Source organism: Nicotiana tomentosiformis, chromosome 11 (genome assembly GCF_000390325.3).
Source record: "Nicotiana tomentosiformis chromosome 11, ASM39032v3, whole genome shotgun sequence".
NCBI lineage: Eukaryota > Viridiplantae > Streptophyta > Magnoliopsida > Solanales > Solanaceae > Nicotiana > Nicotiana tomentosiformis.
In genome coordinates, this window is record NC_090822.1 from 42,605,806 (window position 1) to 42,621,021 (window position 15,216).

General features: G+C 36.0%; 1 protein-coding gene across 1 annotated transcript in view; it reads right to left on the bottom strand.

The window, feature by feature from the left end:
• LOC104112754 ((DL)-glycerol-3-phosphatase 2-like) overlaps positions 1–9,896 on the bottom strand; it is a 64,915-nt gene extending 55,019 nt beyond the window's left edge. The window contains exons 1-4 of the mRNA XM_070188193.1: positions 9,710–9,896; positions 8,112–8,336; positions 5,489–5,549; positions 5,192–5,339 (exon numbers count right to left, since the gene is read on the bottom strand). Coding sequence (XP_070044294.1) covers positions 5,192–5,339; positions 5,489–5,549; positions 8,112–8,336; positions 9,710–9,797 — 522 coding nt within the window. The 5' untranslated portion in view covers positions 9,798–9,896. The remainder of the gene's footprint in view (positions 1–5,191; positions 5,340–5,488; positions 5,550–8,111; positions 8,337–9,709) is intronic.
• Positions 9,897–15,216: the final 5,320 nt, after the last annotated feature.

A 15,216-nucleotide genomic window follows, 5' to 3' on the forward strand; every position in this document is an offset into this window, starting at 1 on the left:
ATTGCTTCTCCAATATCCCTAGCCACTAAAGTCTTACCCACACCGACTTTTAAGGAGTCTACTGTTGTTCCTCCAATATACCCGCTGCAAGAATACCACTCTTGACTTATCATCGTCGTCCTCGTCCAAAATCACGCCCCGCTGATTCACGTCTTGCACCTGACCTTGCTTCTACTCGGACTTATCTCCTCCTAGTCCACTGATTGCACTTCGGAAAGGTATACATTCCACACTTAATCCTAATCCCCATTATATCGGTTTAAGTTATCATCGTCTGTCATCACCCTGTTATGCGTTTGTATCGTCTTTGTCCTTTTTTTCCATCTCTAAGTCTACAGGTGAAGCACTATCTCATCCAGGATGGCGACAAGCTATGATTAATGAGATGTCTGCTTTATATACAAGTGGTACTTAGGAGCTTGTGCCTCTTCCTTCACGTAAATCTACTATTGGTTATCGTTGCGTTTATGCAGTCAAAATTGGTCCAAATGGTCGGGTTGATTTACTAAAGGCTCGTCTTGATGCCAAAGGGTATACTCAGATATTTGGACTCGATTACAATGATACTTTCTCTCCCGTGGATAAAATAGCATCAGTCCGCCTTTTTTTATCCATGGTTGTTGTTCGCCATTTGGCCTGTTTAACAGTTGGGCATTAAGAATAATTTCATTCACGCTGACATTGAGGATGAAGTTTATATAGAGCAACCACCTGGTTTTGTTGCTCAGGGAGAGTCTAGTGGCCTTGTATGTCGGTTGCGTCATTCACGCTATGATCTAAAGCAGTCTCCTCGAGCCTGGTTTAGTAAGTTCAGCATAGTTATTCGGGAGTTTGGCATGACTCTTAGTGAAACTAATCACTCTATATTTTATCGGCATTCTGCTTCAAATCTCTATATTTATCTGGTCGTTTATATTGACAATATTGTTATTACCAGCAATGATCAAGATGGCATTACTAAGTTGAATCAACATCTCTTTCGGCACTTTCAGACTAAGAATCTGGGCAGATTAAAGTACTTTCTGGGTATTGAGGTCGCTCGGTCTAGCTCAGGTATTGTGATCGCGCAACGAAAATATGCCTTAGACATTCTTGAGGAGACAGGAATGAAAGGCTGTAGACCTGTCCGAATTCTAAACTTCTGCCAGGACAAGGGGAGCCATTTAGCGATCCTGCAAGATATAGGCATCTGGTTGGTAAATTAAATTACCTCACAGTGACTAGACCTGACATTTCCTTTCCTGTGAGTGTTGTGAGTCAGTTTATGGATTCTCCTTGTGATAGTCATTGATATGCAGTTGTCTGCATTCTTTGGTATATAAAATCAGCTCCAACCAAAGGATTATTGTTTGAGGACCGAGGCCATGAGCAGATCGTTGGATATTCAGATGTTGATTGGGCAGGATCAACTTATGATAGAAGTTCTACGTCTGGATATTGTTTTTTAGTAGGAGGTAAATTTGGTGTTTTGGAAGATCAAGAAACAGAACGTGGATGCTCGGTCTAGTGCGGAAGCAGAATATCAAGCAATGGCTATGGCAACATGTGAGCTAGTTTGGATCAAACAGTTGCTCAAGGAGTTGAAATTTGGTGAGATCGGCCAGATGGAACTTGTGTGTGATAAACTGATAATCAAGTTGCCCTTCATATTGTATCAAATCCGGTGTTCCATGAGAGAACTAAACACATTGAGATTGAATGTCACTTCGTCAGAGAAAAGATACTCTCTGGAGTTATTGCTACAGAGTTTGTGAAGTCAAATGATCAGGTTGCAGATATTTTCACCAAGTCTCTCACTGGTCCTCATATTAGTTACATATGTAACAAGCTCGGTACATATGATGTGTATGCACTGACTTGATAGGGAGTGTTAGAATAGCTATGTATATAGTCCTAGTCCCATATGGAATAGGAGTAGAAATATTGTATTGTGTATAGCTATAAATAGGGCTATTGTAAAACATTTAATACAACAACCACCTAGTAAAATCCACAAGTGGGGTCTGGGGAGGGTAGTGTGTACACCGACCTTACCTCTACCCCGAGGGAGTAGAGAGGCTATTTCCGATAGACCCTCGACTCAAGAAAACGAAAAGAGATAATATCTCAGTATCATCAACAGAAAACCATAGAAATAATGACAGCATCATAAGAACCAGAAAATAGATGAAAAGCAATAACAATAACCAGTAAATAAGGCCCGGCACAATGAAAAACGGGAGAATAGTGTGAACACAATATTAACCACTAGCAGTCTAAAACAAACCCTATCCGACTAGCCTCACACCTGTACGAAGTTAAAAAATGTCCAACTACCTCCTAACCTACAACTCTAATGCTCGATCCCCACACCTTCCTATCAAGGGCCATGTCCTCGAAAATCTGAAGTCACGTCATGTCTTGTTTGATCATCTCTCCTCAATATTTCTTAGGCCGCCATCTAGCTCTTCTCGTACCCGCCAAAACCAACCGCTCACACCTACTTACGGGGCATCTAGACTTCTCCTCCGTACGTGCCCGAACCATCTGAGCCTCGCTTCCCACATCTTGTCATCCATAGGAACCACGCCCACCTTATCTTGAATATCTTTATTCCTAATCTTATCCATCCTAGTGTGCCCGCACATCTCAACATCCTCATTTCTGCTACTTTCATCTTCTGGATATGTGAATTCTTAACTGGCCAACACTCAGCCCCATACAACATGGTCGGTCTAACCACCGCTATATAAAACTTATCTTTGAGTATCGGTGGCACTTTCTCCTGATAGAATATCACTAATATTTTCTCTCGTAAGAAAGCACAAGTATATTAAAAGTGATGGAGATAATTTGTCACAATGCTACATCCTAAGATAAATTATAGTCTTTACATTTTTAGTTGGGAGCTAGCAATTAAAGATGATAATTTGCTGATCATTATGTCAAAGCGAATAGACTACAGAGTAAAATTTAAATCTCGAAAGAATTAGATTATGATGAAGCTTGATATAAGAACTAAGCCAACAGTAACACGTACGTAAATTATCAGTTAGACAAGGTTTGTGTACTACAAGATTGACCCAGAGCAAAGATTAGTGTCATAGCTATGAGATCTCTCAGATTATGTCGACGGAAAAGGGCCACATTTGTCCCTCTACTATCGAAAATAAGCTATATTTACCCTCTGTTTCAGTTTCATAATGATACACTTACTATTATACTTTGGAGTTTATTTTACCCCTTATCCGTTGAATCCCTCTTCTAAGCTTGAAAATAACATGTGGCAAGCCCTGATTGAACTAAAATAATCCGCTCCACTTTTAATTAAACCCAACCCAGCCCAGCTTATTTACCCACCCATTCGAACCCCCCTAAATCCCCTCATTCTCTCATTCTCTGCCTTCACCCCTCAGCACTCTTAGAAACTCCAAAGCCATTGCCTTTGCTTTGTTGTTTCCATTAATAGATACACGGACAAGTTCAAGGATGACTTGTTCATCCATCACCGGTTGACAATATTGAACCTTTTGAGAGCATAAAGAAAGAAGAAAAGCCATTGCATGCTCCCGGTCATTGCGATTGTAACGTTAGAGCAGTTTCACAAGTGAGGCAATGCATCAATCAGTTTCAGCTATCGCAATTCTAGCATCTTCATTGATGCATAAGTTTTGCAAAATAATAACACAATCTCTTGCAAGAGCTTTATCCTCAAGAAAAGGAACCAACTTGGGAAGCAACTCCGAAGGTGCAATCAAGGAACCAATTTTGCTACTTTTTGACATGTCACATAACATTTTTATGGTTGATGCTTGCAATTCCCTTCTGCGAGCCCTGATTGAGTGTTGGTCTATTTAGACTGAGAATGAGGGGATTTAGGGGCATTCAGATGGATAGGTAAATAAGTTGGGTCGGGTTGGATTTAATTAAGGGAAAAGGTTCAAATTTACCCCTCAATTTTTGAATATTGTCTACACTAACCTCCGTTATACTATTCGGCCAAATTTACCCCTACCGTTATACTATCCGACCAAATTTACCCCTACCATCAACAAACTTTTAAAAATTACCCCTCAGTCCGTTAGGCGACCCGGAATCTCCCAAATCATTTTAGTTACGTCACTTATTCTTCTTCTTGATCCACTATTTTTAAAATAGTTGGCATTTACCTGCTTTCTTAATTGGAAAAAAAGAAATAAGAGAAAGAAATATTAAAATAATGAAGCGGTTAGTAAACAAAGTATAGTAAATTGAAAAATCTAAATTAGGTAGCTTGTCTAAATTTAAAAAGTATTTACAACACCCAGCTTTAATGAAATCGTTCCACCAAAGGTATGAAGACTTTGTAAATATTAGTAATAGAAGTTGAAGTTCCTTGGAGATTTTGCATTGCCGAATTCAACTTTGCTTTAATCAAATGCCTACGCGTTATGCACTCTAAAGTTAATCGACCGAACTCTATACTAACTAGACAATTACAAAATATATTCGAATATACATATACATACATGATGAGCAGCCGCATATAATACATAACAAATGGACTCATAGAATTTTGCGGTGTGTATATGGTTGAAAAATTATAAAAAAATTTAAATCAATTCCAAAACCATTATCACAAAGAGGGAAGTGGGTGCAATGGTAATTAAAAATATCCATGAATAATTTGTATAGTTGAGTACCTTTAGCATTCACATTAATAGTAATTTCTGAAAATAGTGGATCAAGATGAAGAACAAGTGATTTAAATAAAAGGGAATTGGAAGATTTTGGGTTACCTAACGGAGTGAGGGGTAATTTTTAAAAGTTTACTGATGGTAGGGGTAAATTTGGCCTAATAGTATAACGGTAGGGGTAAATTTGGCCGAATAGTATAATATAGACAATATTCGAAAGTAAAGGGATAAATTTGGACATTTTCCCACTAATTAAAAGTGGGGCGGATTATTTTAGTTCAATCAGGCTTGCCACGAGTTATTTTTAAGTTTAGAAGAGGGATTTAACCGATAAGGGGTAAAATAAACTCAAAAGTATAACAGTAAGTGTATCTTTGTTATGAAACTGAAACGGACGGTAAATATAGCTTATTTTCTATGGTAGAGGGGGCAAATCTAGCCCTTTTCCGTTATGTCAATCTACAGGAAAAGCAATATTTTTTTAAAACAATAGTCCTCGAGAAATAAAAATACATCAAAGTTAATCAGAAAATTACCTCAAATCTGTTTGCAGCTGCAAGGAATATATCTGGTGATGGCTTTCCTTGTTTAACTTCTGGATCATCACCGCGAACGATATGATGCATCAGTGAAAAAAGTTCACCATGTCTTTGAGTTTTCAAGTCAAAATGTCGCGTGTGTGTACTGAAAATGCATTTATATTAGTTCACTTATTGCATCTTACTTCTTAAACATTATTTTAGCTTATGCAGAATCTAACGTCTACTTGCTATACTAATTGCGCCACCAACATTAAACTTTCTAAAGAACAAAACTAAAAGAAGATGGCATACCCCGTAGCAACACAAATTGGTATTCCATTTGCATGAAGGTGATGAATCAGGCGGCTGGACCCTGTAACAGGACAAAAAGTTAAAAGATGCAAAGAGACTCGTGTATACTAATCTAATTTTGCATTAAACAAAATCAAAAGACTGAAATAATATGCAAGTCAAGTTTCATACTTGATAGCCACTCTACTTCAGCAATAACTGTTCTAAAATTACATTACTAGACACAAGGAACTTGAAAAAATAATTATCCTAGAGGATGTTGGACAAGATTTACAAGAAAGGTGATAAGGAATTAGATTTAAGATCGTGGGTGTAATTCTTCCAAGCAATTCTCAAGTTGCTATGTAGCTTTACTCACACAAGCTATAAATGTTAATTTCAATCCTTTTGATAAGATTGAATTACGAAATTTGTCCCACGCAGACAGTGCTTTCTACATTTTACATAGGGACCTACAAATGGTGAATTTTTTGGAAGGAGTTAACAGATGCACAATACACAAAATGAATAGTCAAACTAACCATTTGCCATTGTGATGGTTGGAGCAGAAAGAAACAACTGCAAATCATTTCTCATGTTGGCAGAAATGTTCTAACTTGGAAGAGTGTACTACAAGAGGATAACAGAAGCCTTTTTCCTTGAATAACTAGGAAATCATATGCTCCATTTCACTTAAATATAGAATTTTCTTTTATAATTTTTTTTGATAATAGTGGTATCGAGGCCAGCTTGCATGTACCTCCACTAAATCAATCCAGTACCTATCATCTCCTACTAGCACAGGTACCGGATAGCTCTAGCCACCAAGACTTTAGGCAAATTGGAAGTTTCATCTAGGGTCACCTTTGCTGAGATTCGAATATAATTGATCAAGGTTGTTTCTCCAACTCCCAACCGCTAGGCCATCCTCTGGCGACAGTTCCAAGGCTTTGAAATGCAAAATAAAGCATAAATGTTATAAGGGAAGCTTTTATTTGGCATCTAAAGGTTACCTATCCCTGCATATTACCCGCTTCTTCTTTTGGGTGATGAAAAGAAATGCGGAGCTATTTCCATCAATTAAAGCACAGCCTCTCCAGAACATTAAACTCAGCTAAAGCTATCCCCTATCGGTAAAAGTTCATCGTGAAATACCATATAAGTTAGGCCCCATTAGCCGGCAAAGATGGAGATAAAGAGAAAGGATTGAAACCCCATTAGCAGCTTGTATGTTCAGGCAATATGGGTGTCTCATCCTTAAGAACTGGTTATTCCCTTAGAAAAACTAGGATAAAGTTGATTGCTATAAAGTAGCTAGCTTTGTATGGTTAGTTTCTAAAGAGGCATGTCTGACTCAAGAAAACTTGAAGAGAAAGGGCTTCTAGTTATGCTCTAGATGCTTTTGTATGTGGGAAGGAGTCCGAGACCATCAACCACCTTTTCATTCACTGTCGACTCACTGACCAGCTGTGGCAATTGTTTCTCAGTATGAAAGGAATTAAGTGGGTTATGCCTAAGTCCACAGGAGATCTGCTAAAATGTTGAAACAACATGGGAGGTACAGTGAAGCAGAAGAGATGATGGAGCTCAATTCCAGCATGGGTATGATGGACAGTATGGATGGAAAGGAACTTAGGTGTTTGAAGGAAATGCAGCCCTATACAAAAAGTTAAGATGTGAACTGTATGATGCTATTTTATTTTTGGTGTAAAGAAGAACTTCTGGAAGATGTAGAGGCTTTAGCAGATATCATTGGATCCTTGTAAGACCTTTTAGGGTCTCTTTTTGATGATCCTTTTGCTCTGTATATGCGGCTTCAACACAGCCTTTTACCTTTCGCAAAAATAAACATTAAAGCAGAAGATCTCGTCTCGTTTCAAGAGAGATTCATGAGAACGCGGCCCCCTGCCTTTTCTCTTTCACAAATTTCACAAATAGGAAGTTTAGAATCTGACTTGAATATTGAAGGGAACACCAGATATTATACAAAAAAATTCCACCTGTCCCTACTTGTCTATTTAGCATTATTCAAAACTTAATTTGACATCTTTTGGATCAACTTTTTTTATATAACGGTGGTATCCAGGCTAGTTTGCGCACACCTCGATATTTCTAACTATCACTTCAGAGTATCTTTTTCATGCTAAAAGATAAAAATGCACACACATTGTTTTCACCTGAAGCTAAAACCTGAAATTTGTGCCATATACTGGTTGAGAAAATGGAAAACTGAATGTGAGAAGAACTAGGAGGAAAACCAGAGTTTTCTGGAAACAAAAGATTTCTTTAATAAATAAAAAGAAAAATGGCTCTTTCAGTCACATCTCATGACGAAAGGGTTATTGGAAAATCAATAGATTGATAAAAATGAAGGAATGATGTAACAGTCAGAAGAAACAAAACGATGATTACTGAAGCTAAACTCAAAAGTAACTTTGCAGAGAAAATTTGCAGAAGGGGTCATCAAAGGGAACTTGGTCAAAAAGGAAGGTGGCTACTCCATGCCATTTTAAGACAAATATCCAATTCCATAAATGTCTGCTACTCTTATGTAGAACACTGAGGAAGGGTGAGAAAGCTGAAACTTGAGAAATGAATAAAGAAAAATAATCTGCTACAGTGCTACTAGTGCTTAAACTTGTACCTGGCATGAGGTCACTTGTGGGAAACATTTTCTGCAACATTTCCTCTCTTTCTACAAGAAAATCTTCAGCTGTAAGTGAATCACTTATTCCTGTCTCTTCAACAAAGACCCTGGCAGCCTCTATCGCCTTCTTCCCCATCATCTTTGCCTTGAGTGACCAATCAAAAGTCTTATTATACCTAGCAAGTATAATCTCCTGGACCTCCGTATAGAATATCTCCGTGTCTGATACACAAAAGAAAAGCAACACAGAAGCTAGTCAACCAAAACTTGTCTTCAAGTAGCAACTATTCAACCACACAAAGATTTCCTTGTTTCTTTCCAATAGAATCCAACAAACAGGAAAAGCCTGGTAAATATCAATCTCCCCTTTGATCCCCTAAGTTAACAATCTATCCTCACCTCTTCTTCCCATTACTTAGAAGCTATTTTTTTTTTCAAAGAAACATACTGGAGTGTCCTCTCTGCATAAGAAATGGCCTAATGGTCACAAGGTCTCACTTATTCTTGACTAATCTTCTCTGCATAAGAAATGGCCTAATGGTCACAAGGTCTCACTTAAAGAGACTAGATATTGTAGAGTTGTTCACATCTCACTTATCATTGACAACTTGTGGTATCAATAAGAAAGGCAACTTCAAAATTCCAAATCAAATAATGCCCTCAAGCAGCGGCTGATTGTTTTGTTGCACCGCATGCGCTCAATATTCTTCCACGAATGAAATTTTACCCTTTAAAAGCTTTTCTAAATTTTTAAAAACGCCCTACAGAATTACTTCTGTCCCCTCCATCCCCTAAGATTTTATTCAGAAGTTCCGTTAAGTATTGTCAAATAGATGAGCTTCCCTACCCTATTTTCACAAATCCTGAGTCTATCACAGCTGACAAGGTATAACATCAAAAGCACAGTATTCAACCTCTTCTTTTCAATCATAATCATATTCTCTATTATGGATTTTTTACCACATTCTATATAAGACCCTCGTATCTCTTTCTTCTGTGAGCTCTTGTTATGAAAGATGTTGCATTTGGGATTGATGCAATTGGAAACGATTTGATAACTTATAGATGACACTTAGAGCAGTGACGAAGTTGCATTTGTTGTTCACTAAATTTACACTGAACTTTCACTGACAAATGCAACTTCGTCGCCGTGTCTATAAGTCATTAAATCATTTCCAATTGCATCAATCCTAAATGCAAACTCACAAAAGGAAGAAATAAGAGGGGCCTAAGTAGATTGTGGTCAGAAATCAATAATAGAAAATATGATTAAGATTGATTATGATTGAAAATAAGGGTAGAACATATCACACTCAAATTTTTTAACTTCACTTCCCCAATGATCACAAATTTTACGACATCCAAAGAACAAACAATTTAAGCAAACGATTGCATACCAAAGGTATACCAACCCTTGAAAAACTACTTACAGGAAATTCCCACGAGCACATTACCAGTTATTGGCAAAATGGGTAATTGGGTCAAGAAACAGTGGGCATTGCATTCTCAAGTCATCCAGATTTGCAAAATAGAATGGAACTATAGTAAATCAAGTAAGAAAGATCTTATACAGAATGATATATACACATATATACCTAAAAGAAGGCCGTCCATGTCAAAGATTACGTGAGTGATTGAGGCTTTTCTTGCAGATGAAGCATCACTGTTGCCCTGATTCGCCATTTTTTTAACAACTTTTAACAACCTGCAAGCGCTGAAAATGTGTAAGCTTCTCGGCTTAATTTGAAGATGTATCTTTTATTTCCCTTCTTGTAGAAAATGCACTAAAGCAGTACTGATGGGTTTAATTGAGTTTTTACCGTATTAGCTGGTTGAACAATATTTTGTTGAAGTTCCAGGAAAAGATTTAAAAATTCTCTCTCGTTTGGCCATATTAAAAAATTAAAAATATTATTTATTCATGGGATATGATCAGTTTTAAAAATAAATTGAAAAAAAAAACTTTAAGTTCCAAAAATTAGTATAGGGCAATTTTTGACTAAAAAATTTTCTTCCACTCACAAAACTTTAACTTTTTTCAAATGAAATGCATGTCCAAACACAAACTTTAACTTCCAAAAGATATTTTTTAACACAATTTCAAAAACTTTTTTTTTCAAGTTTCAATCAAATTTAGGTCCAAACGCTAGAAGTTGCAATTTATAAAAGAGTAAACAATATTTTTTATGAAAAATATTTTCCTGAAAAATAAATATTTGGTAAGTAGGCAAAAAATATATCCCGAGAGCATTTATATATTTTCTAAGCAAATACTATAAGGTTGAGGTGGGGTGATTAGGTAAGGGTAGATATACGCAGAGGGGGCGCAACCCTATTAGGTAAGGGTGGATATACGCGGAGGGGGCGCATCCCTACCCAAAATTTTCATGCGTTTACACTTTAACATATGACGACTTTCACTTTTCCCGTGGTACTTGTTCCCTTTTTTTCCTTTTCTATTCTTTTTTTTTGCTCATTTTCTTAATTTCTAAAAGAAAAAAAATTATCTTTGTATTTTCTCTCTCTTTATACAATCAAATTTTTATTATTTATTTAAATTACATATTTGCTTTCATTTTTTTCTAGATTTTCAATATTGTATATTAATGTGATAGTAATCATTTTCTATCCTTAACTGTGTAATGTCAATTTTTTCTTGTTTTCGAATCGGAGAATCATTTGGTCATATGATCGTGCATTTGTTTATACACCAAAAAACTTGCAAGTCAAACCGACCTAATTCCAAATGAAGCGAACCAAATCGAATTATTTAAAATGGGTCAAATAGACTAAATGTACATCTTAATTCAATCTTATTGACTAGCGGTATATTTGTATTAAAGACAATGGCACTCGTAGCCATCAAACCTTGGCTATGCTTCTAGTTGGAGGGTTGGGTAGTCCGGGGGGTCAGGATAAGTAGTCTGGGTCGGGAGGGATCGGGGGTAGGAGCATTGGGCCGAGAGGTGGGGTGGCGGCGCGAATAATGTGGTAAGGGGTGGGTGGGGGAAGGGTGGAAGGGTGGTGGATGGGATGGGAGAGTTGGAAACATCAATTGGAGAGTATCAAGTATATTTTCCCTCATCTTTCTGTAAAAGTCATTTTACTGCAATTGGAGGTGAAAACTCTAAAATATCGAAGCTAACCAAATATGAAAAAATAAAAAAATATTTTATTTTTCTTTAAACCTAATGCACCCATAATTCTTTCTTGTTTTCTTTCTCTCTTTTTCTTTTCTTGGACTAGAATATAGGTAAAAGACTTGGGAAGTCTCTAGTCTTGATGCATTTAAAAATACCGAAGGAGCAATATCCATAAATTTTATTAGAAGCAATAGAATTTTCTGGAGTAGACGAACAGTACAAAGAGAAAGAGAGACGAGGCAAATACTTATACAATAACTTCTACTACAATAATATTCAATATATAAATTCAAACTATCCATTTTAACTCGTTTTGTTTAATGTTTAATATTTCGTGATTCTTAAATGCAAGAAGTTATATATGTTTTTTTTTCTAGCATATAGATCGAGCAAATACATAGACCAAACAAACTTGAGAGAAAAAAGCAGCATATCCTTAATCTTTACATATGTTGATAAAAAATTAAAATTCATGGTAGCTTATACATTGATCTCATGCATTGCTACAATCGACGATGCAAGTGAGATAAAAATAGTATTAAAAGCAACAACAATAAATAAAGAAAAAAAGAGAATGTATTTGTATTATTAGATGATGGTTCCTCACGATACACCGCTTTCTCATGGAATATAAGCTTTGATAAGGCCAAGTACAATGTCAAAGTAGGGGGTACAATATATAGAGCTTCAATAAAAGCTAAAATGGATGCTAAGTGTTTACGTGTGAACTGAACAAGTTTAAGACCAGAAAGAATAAATAGTCTTGGTCAATATATATCATTTGTGTCAATGTATTATCTCCCCCAGTCGCTTGTCCTGCGTTCAGTTTATATAGGGGTCGGGATCCCTTAGAGTCCAAGTCTTCTAGAATCTTCAGGTAGACTATTATAGTGAAGTAGCCGTTAGCGCCGAGATACATGCTCAAACTTCTTGAAATCGGTTGATGAGCTTGTTGGACGTGGTTCTTACCCTTTTGGACTCTGTAAAGGGAGCTGATATAGATTGTCAATACAATTTCAAAAAATCTTTTTTCAAGTTTCAATCAAATCTACGTCCAAATGCTAGAAGTTGCAATTTATAAAAGAGTATTTATTCCTTTATAGGGTGTGTTTGGTAGGAATGAAAATGTTTTTTATGAAAAATATTTTCCTAAAAAATAAATTTTGGTAAGTACAAAAAATATGTCCCAAGAGCATTTATATATTTTCTAAGCAAACACTATAAGGTTGAGGTGGAGTGGTTATAGCTGAAGTAAGAGTGGATATATGCAGAAGAGAGGGGAGCGCATCCCGACCCAAAATTTTCGTACTTGTTCCTCTCTTTTTTCTCCTTTTCTTTATTTCTATAAAATAAATTATTTTTGTATTTCCTCTCTCTTTGTACAATCATACTTTTATTAGTTATTTAAATTATATATTTACTTTCATTTTTTTCTAGATTTTTAATATTATATTTGAATGTGATAGTAATCATTTTCTATTCTTATATATCTAATGTCAATTTTTCCTTGATTTTTAGTTGGAGAATCATTTCGTCATATGATCGTGCATTTGTTTATGCACCAAAAATCTTATAAATCGAACTGACTTAATTTAAAATGAAGCAAACCAAATCGAATTATTTAAAATGAGTCAAATAGACTAAATGTACGTCCTAATTCAATCTCTTTGACTAGCAGCATATTTATATTAAAGATAATGCCGCTCGTAGCCATCAAATCTTGGATATGCTTCTAGTTGGAGGGTTGGGTAGTCCGGGGGTCAGGATGATGAGTTTGGAGTCGGGAGGGCACGGGGAGGGAGCATTGGGCCGAGAGGTAGGGTGGCGGCGCAAACAGGGTGGCAAGGGGTGGGGGTGGGGTGGAAGGGTGGTGGATGGGATGGGACGGTTGGAACCATCAATTGGAGAGTTTCGAAAATATTTTCCCTGCTCTTGTTGTAAAATTCATTTTACTGCAATTGGACACGAAAATTCTAAAATATTTAAGCTAACAGAAAAAAAAAATTGAAAAAATATTTTATTTCCCTTTATACCTAAGACACCCATAATTCTTTCTTGTTTTCTTTCTTTCTTTTCCTTTTCTTGGACTATAATATAAGTAAAAGGCTTGGCATGACTTTAGTCCTGATGTGTTTAAATATACTGAAAGAGCAATATCTTCCCTTTCTTTAAAATAAATTTTATTAGAAGCAACTAAATTTTCTGGAGTAGACAAAATAATACAAAGAGAAGGAGAGATGAGGCAAATACTTATACAAGAACTTCTACTACAATGATTTCCAATATATAAATTCGAACTATCCATATTGCTTCATTTTAACTTATTTAGTTTAATGTATAATATTTCGTGATTCTCAAATGCAAGAAGTTATTTCTATTTTTTACTAGCATACAGATCGAGCAAATACTTAGACCAAATAAATTTGAGAGAAAAACGTAGCATATCCTTAATCTTTACATATGTTGATAAAAGAATTAAACTTCATTGTAGATTATACATTGATCTCATGCATAGCTACTGTCGACGATGCAAGTGAGATAAAGAATAGTACCGACAATAATAAATAAAGAAAAAAAAAGAGAAAATGTATTTGTATTATTCCATGATTGGTTCCTCATGATACACCGCTTTCTCATGGAATATAAGGTTTGATAAGGCCAAGTACAATGTCAAAGTAGGGGGTACAATATATAGAGTTTCAATAAAAGTTAAAATGGATGTTAAGTGTTTACGTGTGAACAGAACAAGTTTAAGACCAGAAAGAATAAATAGTCTTGGTCAATATGTATCAGTTGTGTCAACGTGTTATATCCCCCAGTCGTTGATGACGTCCAAATCAACTACTAAAAAGTAAATAGACACGGTCGCATGCAATATAATATACCCAACTATGAGTCGGGGTCGAATCCCATAGAGAACAATATATATGCGATTAGGCGTGTAAGAGAATTATCACTTATTATGCTAAGCCACACACTTAAAAAGGTTTTGAGAAAATATTTATGTCTAAATGCGAATATGCAAACTAACCTAGAAAGCGAGTAAAATGATCAATGGCTACAAGCATGGATGCAATGGGAATTTTACACTCAAGTAACGATCCAATGTATTTCACGATTTTACAAATATGAGCGAGTTTATGTTAATTAGCCTCGGGTAATAATTCTTTATTAGTTTCTTCGAAGACTAACAAGACTTCCTAATTGAATTATCCCTAAAATAATTAAGAGATTAAGCACACCCGAATATGGCTACAAGTAGTTCAATCCTATCCCTAGGTCGAATCTATAAAGTGAGGGTTAACGCCTCAAGTTCTTGTTAATTAATATTTTCCAACCTCAAATTATCTTTTCCAAAATTAATTCGAAATTAATGGGCGAGTCTTAGGATTAGCTAATCCTTTTGGAAACATTAAAGAATAAGAATAATTAAAGAAACAATAACTCACTTCAATATAAATAAAAATGGTTCAATACATAAGCACAACAAGATATTTAATCCACACTTTAAATATGAATATTCCCATAAACAAGATTCAAGTGTTGCAAAAAATACTACACACTTAAATATTCAATACAAAGCAAGGAAATGAAGAAATGACCATAAATGGGTAAGAAATTCTCAACCAAAAGCTTCAAATCTTCAAGACCTAAGTGTGTGTGCAAGAACCCTAGCTCAAAAACTTGTGTTCTCTAGTCAAGGAGACTGAAAATAATCCAAATATGTCCAGAGATCGGCCAAAGATATTTTATAAATGAGCTAGGTCGTGTATTAAAGGGTTTGGGGGTCGAAAACGTGAAATGCCAAAACTGCCCAATTTCTGCCCGATTATAATGCTATGCGATCGCGTGAAAAAGCACCGCGATCGCGGAACAACATATGATAAGCTTCGCGATCGCACAACAAACCACGCGTTCGCGTAGTATAATTGACTAGCCGCTGACCATGCTTTCTTCTT